At 37.5% G+C, this 14,439-nt stretch overlaps 1 protein-coding gene across 2 annotated transcripts in view; it reads right to left on the bottom strand.

Annotated features, from left to right (window-relative positions):
- LOC140162534 (ATP-dependent RNA helicase DHX33-like) overlaps window positions 1–14,439 on the bottom strand; it is a 49,067-nt gene that overhangs the window by 26,149 nt on the left and 8,479 nt on the right. For both annotated transcript variants that reach the window (XM_072185783.1, XM_072185784.1), the window contains exons 4-11: window positions 13,406–13,477; window positions 12,275–12,328; window positions 9,915–9,970; window positions 8,814–8,934; window positions 3,767–3,865; window positions 2,812–2,897; window positions 1,554–1,725; window positions 51–148 (exon numbers count right to left, since the gene is read on the bottom strand). In XM_072185783.1, coding sequence (XP_072041884.1) covers window positions 51–148; window positions 1,554–1,725; window positions 2,812–2,897; window positions 3,767–3,865; window positions 8,814–8,934; window positions 9,915–9,970; window positions 12,275–12,328; window positions 13,406–13,477 — 758 coding nt within the window. The remainder of the gene's footprint in view (window positions 1–50; window positions 149–1,553; window positions 1,726–2,811; window positions 2,898–3,766; window positions 3,866–8,813; window positions 8,935–9,914; window positions 9,971–12,274; window positions 12,329–13,405; window positions 13,478–14,439) is intronic.

The raw sequence follows: 14,439 nt of genomic DNA, 5'->3' as shown, positions 1-14,439 counted from the left end.
ATAAGCCTAGAGCTGGCTTTCTATAATATCTTAAACAAAAGTTGACTTACTTTGCTTTGACTCTGCCTGTGTCTATGACATGCTTGATACCTGGGATTGTCACAGAGGTTTCTGCAATATTAGTGGATAAAATCAATTTCCTTTTACCCTGGAGAGAAAGAAGAAAAGACAATTAATTTATTATGCACATGCTGACATGATGATCAAAATCTAACCATGGTCTGAATTTCTTGCTTGGTCTGTCAGAAATAGCTTATTTTTACCTGTGGTGTAAGCTGGAATACTTTGAGTTGCGCTCTATGCAGTAATACAGCATAAAGAGGTGTTACAACTAAATGACTTTTTTGGTAAATCCAATAAGCTTTTGTGTTTGGACATCACTCCGATACACACATCATTAGCGAACATTGTTACTGCGCATTTGGCATGAAGCGTGATGTCATCAGGGCTCTACGCGCAAACGCTTAGTGGATTTGCTGAAAAGGTCAATTGTGGTGTCCCTGATGGGTAGTCATGACGGACCATGACCATAATTTCTTCTTGATCCAATCAAAATTAGCTTACCTGTGATGTAGGCTGGAATACTTTGAGTTGCGTTCCCTGAGATAATGCAGCATAAAGGGACCTGTCTGAAATAACTTACCCGTGGTATATGCTGGAATACTTTAAATTGTGCTCCCTGTGCTAATGTTGCATGGATGTCACAACTAATGGTGATGTTCCTGAAGGACAGTCACAGGCGATATCTTTGATGGATCTAACCATGGCCTCAATTTTTTCTCGGCCTGTCATAAATAACTTCCCCGTGTGTAGGCTGGAATACTTGCACTCCCTGAGCTAATGCAACATAAAGAGGTGTTACATTTGTTCAACAAATGGTGGTGTCCCTGAGTGATGGATAGTCATGGGCGATATAGTTGATGAATCTAACCCTGATCTTAATGTCTTCTTTACCTGTCAGAAATAACTTACCTGTGGTGTCGGCTGAAATACTTTGAGTTGGGCTCCATGCGGTAATGCAGCATAGAGCAGTGTTACAACTAAATGGTGGTGTCCCTGATGGACAGTCATAGGCGATACCTTTGATGGATCTAACCATGGCCTCAATTTCTTCTTGGGACCTGTCTGAAATAACTTACCCGTGGTGTAGGCTGAAATACTTTGAGTTGCGCTCGCTGTGCTAATGCAGCATAGAGCAGTGTTACAACTAATGGTGGTGTCCCAGATGGACAGTCATAGGCGATATCTTTGACGGATCTAACTATGGCATCAATTTCTTCTTAGCCTGTCAGAAACAGCTTACCCGTTTTGTAGGCTGGAATACATTGAGTTGCACTCCCTGAGCTAATGCAGCATGAAGGGACCTGTCTGAAATAACTTACCTGTGGTGTAGGCTGGAATACTTGGAGTTGCGCTCCATGTGCTAATGCAGCATATAGAGGTGTTACAACTAATTGTGGTGTCCCTGATGGACAGTCACGGGCGATATCTTTGACACATCTAACCATGGTCTGAATTGCTTCTTTACCTACATTGCATCAGAAATAACTTACCCGTGGTGTAGGCTGGAATACTTTGAGTTGCGCTCCCTGTGCTAATGCAGCATATAGAGGTGTTACAACTAATGGTGGTGTCCCTGAAGGACAGTCACGGGCGATATCTTTGACGGATCTGACCATGGCCTCGATTTCTTCTTGGCCTGTCAGAAATACCAGGATGTCTTCACTGTGATGCAAGATTAAACAAGAATTACACAATGCATAAGTATAAGTAATATCACACCTGATTCTTCTTCATGTGCGGTGCATTCCTCACAAAGTGAGTATTGCTGCACTACGATGATGAAAGGATGGTGAAACCAATCTGCAGCAGCTGCTTTGTGCCCGTATCTATATAATCAGCATTTTATAATCAGCAAATGCTTCAGATTTGAAGCTGTGTCCAGTGAAAAGTCATTGACTCGCTGAGATGAAAATTACTGAAGATGGAATGCAGTAGTTACATTCACACACAACTGCACAAAATAATGCCACCTTATCATGACTATGACTTGTGTTCATAACCAGGAGGTTCGAAAAATAGCCAAATTTGCCTCACTGTAACTAAAATTTTGTAAATTTCCAAAAAATTGGAGGGAAAAGTCGTAAAAACTAAGACAATTTGTGTTAAATTTGGCTGAAAATTTTGACTTTTGGTATATTGATGGGTGCAAATTTCTTGAAAAATTGGTATATTGATGGATCTACTTTCAATTTCTCAACAGCACACTCTTACCCAAACAAAATTTGAGTACTCCAGCAGGGTTTTAACTACATAGTTACCCATCATTTTGGATGGGCAGTTTGCTTCTGGGACAGGTAAAACTAATGATGGCTGTGACATTCTAAAAATAATGTTTGAATAAGGCCTAAAAGAGAAAATTGTTTGATTGGCGTAACCTGACCGACCCTAAAAATAGGCCCGACCCTAGACTTTTTTAAATATTTTTTAATCAATAAAAAAAAAAAACTAAAAAGGTCCAAGGCCTTTATCGTCACATAATTTACTGTTTAAAATGTATGTAAAAAAACAAATAAAAAAAGATGCTGACCGACCTATCCTAATTATTTTTTTATGTTACGCCAATCAAACAATTTTCTTTTTTAGGCCTACATGTAAGTTACATGTCTTAGCAAGACCAGACTAATAAAAAAGGCTATAGAAGGGGATGAGGTCTGGTTTTTGTTTTTCAAGGTCATATTTTGGACAAGCAGTCCTACATGTAGCTAAGATCCTGCCCCCAGGTGTTCATATGAGCAACATTTGACTTACTTGGCTGGTTGTTCCTGATGGATCTGAAAGATAGCTACCATGGCTGCAAATAAGTAGTCATTCTGTGTCTCACCTGAATACATCAACTGTGGGAACAATATATCAAAAAGATTGATTACAAATTGAAATAATTGCCATAAAGGTAAAGTAAAGATTCATGCTTGCGTTCACAGGTTGAAGCGCCCCAAATATTTACTCAAATTGGATTGACTAAAATAGACATACAAAGGCCAAAAAGGGCACCTAAAACACAGACATGCAAATAAACTTATGTGGAAAAACCTGAAACTGATAGAATCTGACAAAGTGCATGAAATTGACCGAAACACCCCAAAATGGTCTGAAAATAAATAGAAGTGTCAATTTTGGTTTAAAAAGCCCTGAATTCAGCTTTTAACCTGGAAATACTTAAGCCTGTAAACATTGTTCTTTTACAAATTCAAAGCACAATGTACTATTATTGAAAATGATCAAAAACCATTCATTTTTAATGATATTTTTGGGTTGAACTAAAAAAAAACACATATGTACAAAATATATATTTTGTACAGTATCCCAAAATGGACCAAGAACTAGCCCTCATACAAGCACCCATAGTGGATTTTGCATCCCTCTGTTAATTGGGCAAGTCCAGTTAAAATCCACATTACCCCTGTGGAAGATTTTGGAAACCCCTTCCACAGGGGGAGTAACTTTTTCAAATGTAATTGGTCAGGGTTAATCATTTTAACCCATACTCCCCATGTATTATGGCTTTACCTATATCTTCCACAACTGGAGTGAGTATTTCAAATAGAAGTTACCCAATTGTCTATTCTATTCGAATCTCATACTCCCTCTGTAGAAGACTTGAGCTAAATCTTCCACAGGGGTAGTGTGGATTTGAAATGGAATAGCCCAGTTTGGATGATGGGTTGGTCCAGAATTTTGGTCCATGTTTCTCCCTTTTGCTAACCTGAATAGGATGCTGCCTTCCCTGTAGATACAACACCGGTGCATTGTTAAAATATCGTGAGAAATGATCCACATCCATGGTGGCCGACATCACAATAATCTACAAGAACAAAGATCAGCATGAAAGTAATTTAAATTAAATATCAACACTACTTGTTTATTTTTGCTTACCAGGAGCACTTTTCGAGGAACTTTCATCATCAGCCGATGTTGTTGGCTATGATGTATTTCTTGGAAACGGCTAGAGACCAACCTGATCAGGTGACATCACACTCAATGACGTCACTCTAGTCGTTTCCAAGAAATACATTAGAGCCAACAACATCGGCTGATGACGAGGAAGTTCCTCGAAAGTGCTCCCGGTAAGCGAAAATAAACAAGTAATGTTGGAAGTTTAATTTACTTTCATTTTATTACCACTACGTATGAATCTGCAATTCTATATAAAGATCCGCATGTTTTCAAAGTTGGTGATGAGATCAACAAAAGGAAGTTGGTGACACAGTGTTGCCAACTTGTGGGCTCTGGCAAATGGGTATGGTACAAAGATATTATATTTAAAAAAATACAGACTCAAAACTGCACCATGTAATAACAAAATTTCTGTAGCTGAAACCGATAATAGCCTAAATCACCTAATTACCAAATAAGATTCATGTCTCTTCGCCCATTATGCCAACTCCATTAGCCTGATCAGCTCTGCATTAACTCCATTAGCATTGATTAGGTCTGCATTACGCATATAAATATCTTGAATTATCCTGATGCATTGATAATTAGTTTGATAAGTATATCCATTAACTTCAAAATGGAAAATAATGTAAGAAGACAGGATGAGGTATACATAAAATGTCTATAGACACAGAGATGCCAGTCAATGTTCTCAAAAAATCCTGAAATGGCAAAAAAAATTCCTGAAAAATGTACTTTGACTATACATTTACACAGAATCGTCAGAGTAAAATTTCCTGAAATCAGACAATTTTCTGAAGACTGGCAACACTGTTAATAAGACATACTTCCTGACCAGGCTCAGGCCAGAGAAGAAAGATACAAATTATTTAATAGGTTATTATTTTGAACTAATGGCCCCTATTCCGATTTGATCTGGGGTTCTAGGAAATACATTTTCATACGTATCTGCTTTTCTAGTTATTGTATCCATATTTGGTAAGGAAATTTGAGATTGAAGCCAGTGTCAACAAACCATTCCACAAACATTTGCATTTTTAACTGTGTGGACTGTAAGGTAGCAAGCCTGTGAACTCAGTGACCACTTTTGTCAAATCATCAAGATTACAACTGATAAAATTCCTATATCGCAACTTACTTTATTGCAGAGAAGAAAAACTATATTGCCAAGGAGAAGTGAGAGAAGCAATTTTCATCAAGAAAGAGACCAGCCCACCCTTAATAGGGACAGGGGTCGAGAACTTTCCAAAATCTATGACACTTTGCTTCTAGAAAAAAAAATCTGACAAAAAGGTCAAAAAAGGACATTGTCAACAAGAAGTAAAGGTCATACATTCACCAGTACTACACCGCTGATGATGGAGTATGGTTACTCTGAAATTATTCGGAAAAAACACAAGTGTTGTTGACTAGCTTTAAACCTTTCTTTGATACTTTTTTAATGTTGCAAGAACAATATTGTTGAGGACAGTCAGTTATTTCATCATGGATGCCATTCAAAACACCAACATTTGTTTTGGGGCAGAGTATATCATCAATGTAACTGATCCGATATTAGCCATGGAAAGGATTTTCTCCTCTGAAGATGCAGCTATCTACATGTTTTTAGGACCTATTGTTTGTGCTTTTGGCATACTAGGAAATGCTATCTTCTTGATATCAGTTTTGACAAATCCAGCAATGAAGAGTAGCTTGACTGCTTTTATGAGCAACTTAGCCATTGCAGATATTTGCTTTCTTGCTGATATATTGATGTGGGCAAGTTTGGATTATTGGACTTCGGACGTTCGCGATGATTATCTGTTTCGTTCAACTATAGATTGTTATGTTCACAATATATCTGGAACTATCCCCCTCTTTGTGTCACTGTACTTTGTCACACTGATTGCGGCAGAAAGATACCTAGCAATTTGCCGACCAATTCAACATCGCCTGATGAAAGGGGGAAAGCGTACATTTAAGATGATAATTGCTGTATGGTTGATTGGTACAGCACTTAGTGTCATATGGGCAACCGGATTAAAACTTTATCCAACCTGTTTCATTTGGCCGTCAGAAGAAGCATTCTCACATCTACCTGTACATGTTGCATTTTGTGAGTTATACATTGGATATCTAAATTTAATCCTAGTTGGTTCATTTGTAGTTTGCTTCCTGTTCAACTGCATTATTTCATTTAAAATCATATCGGTATTGACGAGCCGTAATCTTACAAATAACCGTGTGCAGATGCAATCAGCTCATAATCAAGTCACTCGCACTTTGATTCTGAACAACTTGGTTTTCTTTTGTTGTCAATTGCCGATTCAATTTAAATATTTTGATGACATATTTGAAAAAGTGAGCAGCATCGACATTTTGAATTCAAAGCAAAACAACACATTTTTCGCCATGGGTTTTTTTTGTCTCATGCTAAACTCTTCTGTTAATCCAATCCTGTATGTCTGTTGCTGTCAAAAATTCCGTCATGCAATGCGCGATACTCTGAAAAAACTTTGTTGTCGCTGCTTATCTTCTAACAGTCACCGTGGCATCCAGACTGGCATTAGTAACATAAGTGGATCTTTGCAAGATGATAGAGATGCTGTTTGAATATGAAGTTACAACAACTAATGCAACCTATGGAAACTGATGTTTACATTTGAATAATATCCAGTACCGGTACTAAATCTACAGTAAACTTCTAAACATTAGAAAGAATGAACAGTTTGCCAACCCAAAGTGTTACAATTAAACAAGACAATAAATAAACACAAATCCCGACCGGCACACAACCCAACTTGAAAAGAAAGCAAGGGAATGTGCCGGCATGGGAATCGAACCCACAACCTTCCGATCTCTAGACGGACGCCTTATCCATTAGGCTACCAGCTCCCACTTCTAAACATTACCAAACTTGAACAGAAGTACTCCTTAAAAGCTACAGGTAAATCGTTCATTTCATGTCTAAACATGAAAATGCCCAGTTCCAGTGTAAAAATGCCCAGTTCCAGTGTATACATATCGTTGATGGCAAGGAGATTGCTTTTAAAGAATAAAGGAGCTGTATTATATGGCTTCTGTAATTAGAGTTATTAAAGGTGGGTAACCTGATTTACAATTTCATCCCCCACTTTACTTCATCAAAATTGGTATATTTCGAAGAAATAATCAAAAACTGCGAATTAGTCTCAAATATGGTATACCACATTTGAGACTAATTAGGCAGTTTTTTGATGATATCTTCGGAAATACACTGAGTTGGAACTTCTAATTTCAATATGTTTATGAGAAAAATAGGGCCTTTCACTTGATATCAATATATTACATGGTCATGATGATTATCATTAATAAAAACACTGTAGACTACCAATATCACGCTGTATAAATGTTGGTAATTCCATTAGGAATTAGTCACATTTACATGTTCTTTTTACATGAGTGCTTGAAAGGGATAACATTTTATGTTATACGAAAGTTTTAAAGAATTTGATTTCCCAAATATATCAGGTCACCTTCCTTTAATTGTTCTTATCACCCATTTTTGAAGTTGGACAATTTTATCCAAGTAGCATTTGTAGGTATTCCCCCAAATAAGTATACCATAGTTTAGATAGAATCCAAGTACAGTACAAAGAATGTAGTATTCGATACGTAATGTAATGTTTAAGTTTGTTCATGACACCAATATTTCTTGAAATCGTTTTAGTTATGCAGTCAATATGACTTTTCCATGTAAAGTTTTCATCTATAATAACCCTAAGAGTTTTGGGTTTTTTTTACTCTGTCAAGCTGTGTATTGTTTAATATAATTTCAACGTTATCTTGTATTTTATATGTCATGTGTGATGTCATATATTTTGTTTTATTTGCATTAATAAACAATTTATTAGCTTTGAACCAGTTACAAACTTCTTTCAATTCATCATTTATCTATTTACTTACAACAAGACAATTAGCAAGTTCCTTGTCCAGGGAAATTTCAAGCTAACTTAATTTTTTACATGAGAGCATACTAACTACCGCCGGGGTTCAACTTTATCATTTTGGACAGTTTAATGGGTGTTTAATTCACATTTCCAACTACATTCACATTAAAGGGGCATTTCGTGATCCACAGCCTCATCCCCCCACTTTTCTCAAAAAAAGTTGAGATTTTTATATCACTGGAAACCTCTGGCTACATAATGTTTATGTACAAAATATTTCTTGCAGATTAATTCGTTTAGCAAGATAAGATATTTCGTTCTGGTGCACCAGAACAAAATTACAACGCATTGTCTATGGAGCAGTGTAATACACATAATCATGCATAACTCGCGAACGCAAAATCGGAATCAACTGAAATTTTGGGAATAGGTTTTTTTCGTGGATATCTAATGAAAAATGACATAAATAGAGGATGCTAGGATCACGAAATACTCCTTTAAGTTGTATGTGTAATAAATATTTACACTGGGTTAAAAATTTGCGACTGCATTTTCAAATGCGAAAAGTGCAAAAATTAAACCCCCATGAAAATTTCCCACTATCTTAGTATCTTAATTTAAATCAGGCCACAGTGGTCAACAAAAATCTGTAAAGTGTGCACTGCAGAGGTCTGTGCGCTTGCATTATGCACTATAAATACAGTGGCATAGCCAGCACTTTTTCTGAGGGTGGGCAAAGGGGGGGGGCAAGACAACTTTTAAGAGGCGCAACCTTTGACGAAAATTATCAAGAAATACAAAATCAGGGCAGCCAGCATCCCACATTGGGGTGGGGGGCAAGACTTCTCACAGGGGGGCACTGTCCCCTTGCCCCCCCTTAGCTAAGCCACTGTATAAATCCCCAAACTTATTTATTATTTACTTTCCATTACCGCTTTCATTCCTTACCTTTAATTTTGCAACAAGTGATTTTGCATTTCTGTGTTTCTGAGCTGATTTCACTACACCAAACAATACATCTGTGTGAATGGTCCTCTCATGGGCCTCGTCTAGGACTATCACGCTATATCTGAAACCAAAAAGTGTGAGCATTATATAAATACAAATTCAGCATGAGTCAAGTACAAGTTTCTGTCTTGCAAGTAGCAGAGATGTTAGTAGTCCCTATTACAGAGGTGTAAGTGAGGTAACGATCCACTCATTGAAAAACATGCGAGCCTAAGGCGAGCACCTCGCCAAATGTCCGGAATTCCGGGGGTGCAAGGGGGCTTGTCCGGGGAATAGGCTGCAGCAGGGCCTAGATTTCGATGAGAATCACAGAATCAATTCTCGTAATGATTCTCTCATTGTAATATACAGTAAGTGCAGTGATGATGAAATCTAGGCCCTGTGCAGGGTATCACCCCCCCTCCAAAAAGTTGTTTTCTTCTTTTTTATGACAAATTATCATCATCCAATTCCGGAAATGTAAAAAAAAAAATCACATTTCCGCAATTTATATATTTTTTTTGGCCACATTTCCGGAATTCCGGGAATTTCGGGAAGACTTACACCTCTGCTATTAACACTGAATTTGGTCAACACTCACAGCGCCCTCATTGATGTGAAGTGTTTGCCAATTGCTTATAGAAATCATATCATCAGTATTTCAATTGTGGTGCATTGTTTGTGGACCACCAGGTATATAGGGATGATCTGCTCCAAGGAGGTATTTTTTGACAATTGAGTTACTATAATTATTATACAAACATTAGGCTATCATATACTGAAAACACCAAATGTCAAGCATACTTGGTTCTACAATTCTGAAGTTTTATGATGAGTATTGTTTTATGTATTTTATTGCTTTTTAACTCCATATTTTTGCTTTTTATCTCAATTTCAAATTTGCCTCCTTTGGCCCTAATGGACCAGATTGTGTCACATATATGTAATTGTTTTTGACCTTTCACAGTTTGGGAGTGATCAACAATGCAACCAAAGTTCATGTATCAGATACACAGACGTACACACAAACATACACAAATATTTACTTAATTTTAGGCTTACCTCCTGAGTAGTGGGTCTAATATTGCTTCTCTGAGTAACATACCGTCAGTCATATACTACAACAAAAATAGCAAATAAGACTGTTGGAAACTATGTTTGTAAATAACAAAAGTTTGTAAATAACAAAAGTTTGCAAATAGCAAAGGTTTATAAATAACAAAGGTTTACAAATAGCAAAGAATAATAATGAAGTCATTAATATTCATATATGTGTAAATAATGTTACACAAACTATACCTCAAAAAATACCTCAACCAATCACACTATGGCGACAACGCATTTGATGAGCATGTGGCGTGGTATAATTGTTCACACCAAATCATATATCACACAAACATCAATTTGTTCTTGGATAATGGACTATTCCAGTTGATATCTACGTTGTAGGTATCCCCTATGGAGGACATAACCTTAACTCTAACCAACCAGAGCTCACTAAAGCTCACTATTAAAACCACTGCTCATTCATGCATTCCACATCATCAGCCCAAGTCATACCGTATTTCCTCAAATAGTCGCCCCCCCCCTCAAATAAACGCCCCACCACTTTTTTCAACCAAGATGTTTCAAAATGCCGATATTTCCATGCTATCTTGTGTAGTAAGCTTACCAAGTTGCGCACATGGTCGATAATAGTGTCAATAATTGGCGAAAATCTGGATCAGAAACCGGAAGTGAGCCAGAAGTCAGTGTTTCTAGTTCATAGTTCGTCATTTTAGCGCGTGTTTTTACTTAACCTAATGATTTTAACAGGAATTACTGTTCTAAAATTGACCTTGAATAAACGCCCCCCTTGGGAAAATGTAACGTCCCCGGGGGCGTTTATTTGACGAAATACGGTATATATCCAGGGAATCGCTGTCCGGGCCAGCGTAACCCCCATGGCTACAGACCGGTGATCTTCTGTGTGGCATGCGAGGTGTCCGAGGTTCGAATCCCAGGGGTACCAAGTGATTTCTTTGTTCATCTTCTCTCCTTTTTCATTTTTTCTTTCCTTTCTGATAGCCAAAAAACATGGGCACGGTGAGGGTTTATCTCCAACACAGGGGGTGTAGATTTCAAACGGAGTTACCTATTCATGTAATCCTATTTGAAATTCACACTCCCTGTAAGGCCAAAAAAAAAAAAAGGTTTGTCTCACGAACATTTTTTTTTTAGCCTGAGACAAATGAAAATCACAAGACAGGTATTGGAAAACTACAAGTGGTCTTACAATGAAAGAGAAGCAACAAATTTACAATGTTAATATTCTGTAACTGTATTTTATTTGCCTTCCTAGAGCTGATCACTATTAAAAATCAGTGCAAAATACAAAGTTACGATACAAATGTTGGTATGAGCGAGATTTGATGTTTCCATAGAGGTGAATATTTAGAGGGCTGAGTGAGCTTTCGGTACTCTATCGAGAGGTTTCTTCAGTTTTCACCTTTTTTACCCCTCTATGGACCGATCAATTCTCGCTCATATGTACCAACCTAGAGTACAATGTGGCTTTTTGTCGGCTTTACGCTCCGTGCCGTTGCAAGGATGGCGTGAAACTAGCGAGACTGAGGCTACGGTGTGGGTTACGGGCTATCTGCAACACTAATGGCATCGCGCTGCCTGACATTTTCGATGGTTTTCTGACATTGAGGAATTCATTTTTACTACGTTGGTCGAACTATCGGGAACCGGAAAAATCGGGGAAAAAAAAAAAAAAACCTTTAAAAAGGCGGTCAGCAGCGTGAGACAAAGCAGCTGTATCGCTTTCACATACTTATCTTGGCGGGTTCGTGAGACAAACCTTTTTTTTTTTTTTGGCCTAAGGAAGATAAAGGTCATGTCTTCTATGGGGAATGTATGGATTTCGAATAGCCTGATGCACAGAAAGTCACTAACTTTGTCCATAGATTTCAAATGGAGTCACTCATTGGGGTAATCCCATCTGAAATTCACACTCCCTGTGTAGAAGATTAAGGTCATATCTTCCATAGGGGGTGTATGGATTTCAACTGGAATAGCCCCATCAGTGGCGTACCGTGGCCGCCCCAACCCTGGGGGGCTGAAGTAGAAACAATTTTGCCGCCCCTTCCTTAAAAGCCCGAAAAGGTTGACCCAATTTTTTTCACGGTCGTTTGAAAAAGTGAAGAGCGCTAGCGTCCCAAAAGCAACCTTTTTTCAAAAATTTTTATGCTTTTTCAATTTTTGGCGCTTTTTTCTTTGCTAATTCGTTTTGCCGCCCCTTCGTTTATGCCGCCCTGTTTTGCCGCCCTTCTTCTTCCGCCGCCCTTCATTTCTGCCGCCCCTACTTTGACCCGGGGCTGGCGCTCAAAGCCCCCCCCAAAATACGCAAGCATGCCCATGCATTTAAAGTCACTTACTTTGATTTTTGTGCTAGATGATGTCATGTCTTCAAACCGTACACAATATCCAACCTGCATACAAATTTAATTTATTTTATCAGTAAAACCCTGACATTCCTGAATTATTCTTAAATTAAATTCTAGAAAAATAATTACAGCACCGGGAGGCTAAAAATGTTTATCGGGTGCTGCGGAATGTACATATGGCCCTATAGGGAGGAGAACAAATAGGGCTACATTTGCAAATAAATAGTAAAATAAAACAATTCTGCAACTGAAAACTAAGAGCCAATCAACAATTCTGCTTGTGCACTTGATGCTTAAAGGGGTGTGGTCCGGGATTTTCTATCTAACATTAAGGCATACCATTAAAACAATGTTTCCAAATTTTAAGCTCTATTGCTCCAGCGGTTTTGATATGAGAAGCAAAAAGCCAAAAATGTGTACATGTATAACAATACCCCAACACAATGCTTTCCGTGGCTACCACAAATCACCATGTTTTTATTCACATCATCTAAACAAAATGTATCTTGGCCATTAATTTTATGGGAAATATATGAGCTTTCTTCTAATACCAAACTCTCAGTTTTTTTGAAGAAAATTGGAGGATAAAACTGTCTGTCAGTTGGGTCATATCCATTTAACATATATATCATAAATCTTGTAAAAGGATGCTACATTTTATTTGACATATATGACCTGCTCTGACAAAACCATGAACAAGTTGCATTTTTGAAATTTCATGATTTGAATAAAAATGTAAGCACTAGACAATAAGCTTTAAAATGATACCAAAATTATATAAATAGCCTCAATTCTTTTCAAGATATGGATAATTTTGTAAATGATACATTTATATTTTTGCGAAATTGCAATTCTGAATAATGGGCCAATTAGTTTCCTGCCTTACACATGATTTAATAGGGATTATCATAGTTAAACTGTTATTTATTGATTAAATAAACTTCTTTTCAATAAGTGCTTTCAAGGATTTGAAAGTCCTCTAAGTCCCACAGATAAATACAAAGAAATTAAGAATTCTAAAATTTGATTTTTTTTATGAGAATGTCATCTTTAAAGGCCTGTAACTCAGAAACATATCTGGCAACTTGTTACGGGTTTTGTTGGAACTGGTCACATATCTACCTCTTGTCCAAGTTCTGCATTTTTCTCCTGGGCAACACGATCAGCAATTGTTACAGCAGCAACACGCCTTGGCTACAGGATGAAAAAAAACCACCAAAAATCACAGTCACATAAAGGAGAGTAGTATAAAATTAACAAGGATATATGGGTGGGCTCTAGGTTAGACACCACTTTGAATTTCTACTTTTTGCATGATTGTGATGCCCAATGGTAAAATACCATGTGAGAGACTATAAGCCTGAAGTGCGCACTACATCGTAACATCCTATGACATCATTCTGTCAATCACATGATGTCATCAGTGATGAATATCCCGATTGTAGACAAGATATCAACACAGCATCACCATCTGCTGAAGAAGCCAGTCGTACTAGTGAAAACGTTCCAGGTGAGCAAATAATAGTGTACTGTCAAAGTTAAACTCAAATTCAGGATATTATTCAGGAATATTGATCAATAAAAAAACAAAAAATAGGGCAAACAAACATGTTTCTTGTGATTCTCTCCAAAACTTTGTTACACCAATATTTCTTGACTCTTTCCTTTCAAAAAATACATGTCACCTGTAAATAATGTGCATGTATTGCATGAATCATATTGCAATTTGCATGCCGCAGTAGCAGGTGAAAAGTCTATCCCATCGTGCTTTGCGGAACAATATTTAATAGAACAACGCTTGCCAATGAAAATATATACAAAATCCACCGCTTCCACTTTCATCACTTTACTATCCATACCAGGGATGTAGCTACGGTGGGCGGTGGCGGGCGGCAGAGCCCGGCACTCAGATTTAGAGCCCACCACTGAAAAACAATTTAAGCTCTAGCACCCAGCACTCAAGTGTTAAAAATTGCAAAATCACAGAATTTGGCCAAATTTAGGCAATTTTCAATAAAATTGTCAATTTATAAAAAATTCCCTCAAATACCACCCGCACTAAAAATTCTCTAGCTACAACCCTGATCCATACCCATATAATATCTATAGTAGGAATTTCAATTGAATGAACACAGCTTTCAACAGCTGTACTCGAT

This window comes from Amphiura filiformis, chromosome 10, assembly GCF_039555335.1.
Source record: "Amphiura filiformis chromosome 10, Afil_fr2py, whole genome shotgun sequence".
Lineage (NCBI taxonomy): Eukaryota > Metazoa > Echinodermata > Ophiuroidea > Amphilepidida > Amphiuridae > Amphiura > Amphiura filiformis.
This window is presented reverse-complemented; position numbering and strand designations above follow the sequence as displayed.